General features: G+C 40.3%; 1 protein-coding gene across 5 annotated transcripts in view; it reads left to right on the forward strand.

Annotated features, from left to right (window-relative positions):
• The window catches only part of LOC116686758 (troponin I, fast skeletal muscle), a 62,323-nt gene that overhangs the window by 44,601 nt on the left and 16,296 nt on the right, over positions 1-1,426 (forward strand). For 3 of the 5 annotated variants that reach the window (XM_032511813.1, XM_032511812.1, XM_032511815.1), the window contains 2 exons: positions 732-821; positions 1,392-1,426. The exon at positions 1,392-1,426 is cut by the window's right edge and continues 139 nt beyond it. The exons of the other annotated variants lie outside the window; for them this stretch is intronic. In XM_032511813.1, the coding sequence (XP_032367704.1) occupies positions 732-821; positions 1,392-1,426 (125 nt within the window). The remainder of the gene's footprint in view (positions 1-731; positions 822-1,391) is intronic. 5 annotated transcript variants of the gene reach the window in all.

Below are 1,426 nucleotides of genomic sequence, written 5' to 3' on the forward strand. Positions count from 1 at the left end.
AGATCTCTGCAGGGTCAATCCAGACCTCTACCGGGACTATCTGTCCAATCGGAGGTCTCAGTTGACGACTAAAACTACTTTTTTCCACCAAAACCAGTTCCTTCCAGAGGCACCGTGGCTCTGTCCGGCGCCTAGCACCGCTCAAGACGATTGTGATTGGTTTTAAAGGAATGCCGATAAACCATAAACTTTCTTCTTCCAATCCTGGATGCTGTGTGGACTACCCAGACCTTCCTGGAGGAAGGTCCGGCAGCACAAGACCACTGCCCCCTTTTTTAACCCTTGTGTTGTTTTCCAATCATCCATGAAAAAAACCCTGTTTTGGTCTCTGTTTTCAACATTATCATCGCTTTTTCCTACATTTTAGTCACTATTTCAATGTTGTTGGTTGCTTTTTTTGGATGTTTTTGCCAAAGTTTTATGACATTTCTATTGTTGACATTTTCAGCGCTTATTTCGACGGCCCATTTTTGGTGCCAAAATAATTTTTTTTACTGAAAATGGGTCAAATTTGACCCCAAATGAGGGTTAAGAAATAATTTTTGGGCATTTTCATCTTTAATTAACAGGACAGCATGAAAGGGGAGAAAAAAGGGGAAAACGTGCAGGAAACCTGGGCCCTCTGCGTCGAGACATAAACCTCTATATCTGGGCGCGCTCTACCACCTGAGCCACCCGGGCGCCCGGACTACTGCACCTTTAACTTGTTTCTTTGTTTTGTGGACCAACAGGATATTTGCAAAAAGCTGTACCAGGCGATCGACAAGGTGGACGAGGCGAGGTACGACGCCGAGGCCAAAGTTAAGAAGTCGGACGCAGAGGTGAGACAGGACGATCGTGGAGGTCTGGACTTTGTTTTTAAGCTTTTTATTGACGCTTTCTGTTCTGTTTCATGCTTTTATTGAACTTTTTTGACGTTTTTTACGACACTTTTGCCGTCTTCTTCTGCTGCTTTTAGTGCTTTTCCTCCACTTTCATTGGCGCTTTTGATTTTTGAAATTTATTGTCTTTAACCCTCGTGTTGTCTTCCCGTCAAAATTAGAAATCAACAATTCTATTGATGCTTTTTAATGAATTATTTTAACTTACGTTTTTGTCCCTTTTTCCAACACTTTTTTAAGTTTTTGTCACTGTTTTTGACGTACGTAAAACTAACTTATTAACTTTATTTTTACAGTTATTTTGGCATAAACCTCATTTATAGGAAATTATACCTAATGTTTGAGTTAGAAAAGCAGAAATTAGGAATTATTTAGACTAAAATTTAAGGAATGGAAGTTGATGGATAATCACAGAAACATCGGAAAATCTGCAAAACAGCGTTTTATCCAAGTTACTTAAGGTAAAAGTACGTACCAAGTATGTACCTTGTGATGTTTGTCTGCCTCCAGATTGAAGATCTGAAGCTGAAGGTGGTGGATCTGGC

This window comes from Etheostoma spectabile, unplaced genomic scaffold (assembly GCF_008692095.1).
Source record: "Etheostoma spectabile isolate EspeVRDwgs_2016 unplaced genomic scaffold, UIUC_Espe_1.0 scaffold463, whole genome shotgun sequence".
Classification (NCBI taxonomy): domain Eukaryota; kingdom Metazoa; phylum Chordata; class Actinopteri; order Perciformes; family Percidae; genus Etheostoma; species Etheostoma spectabile.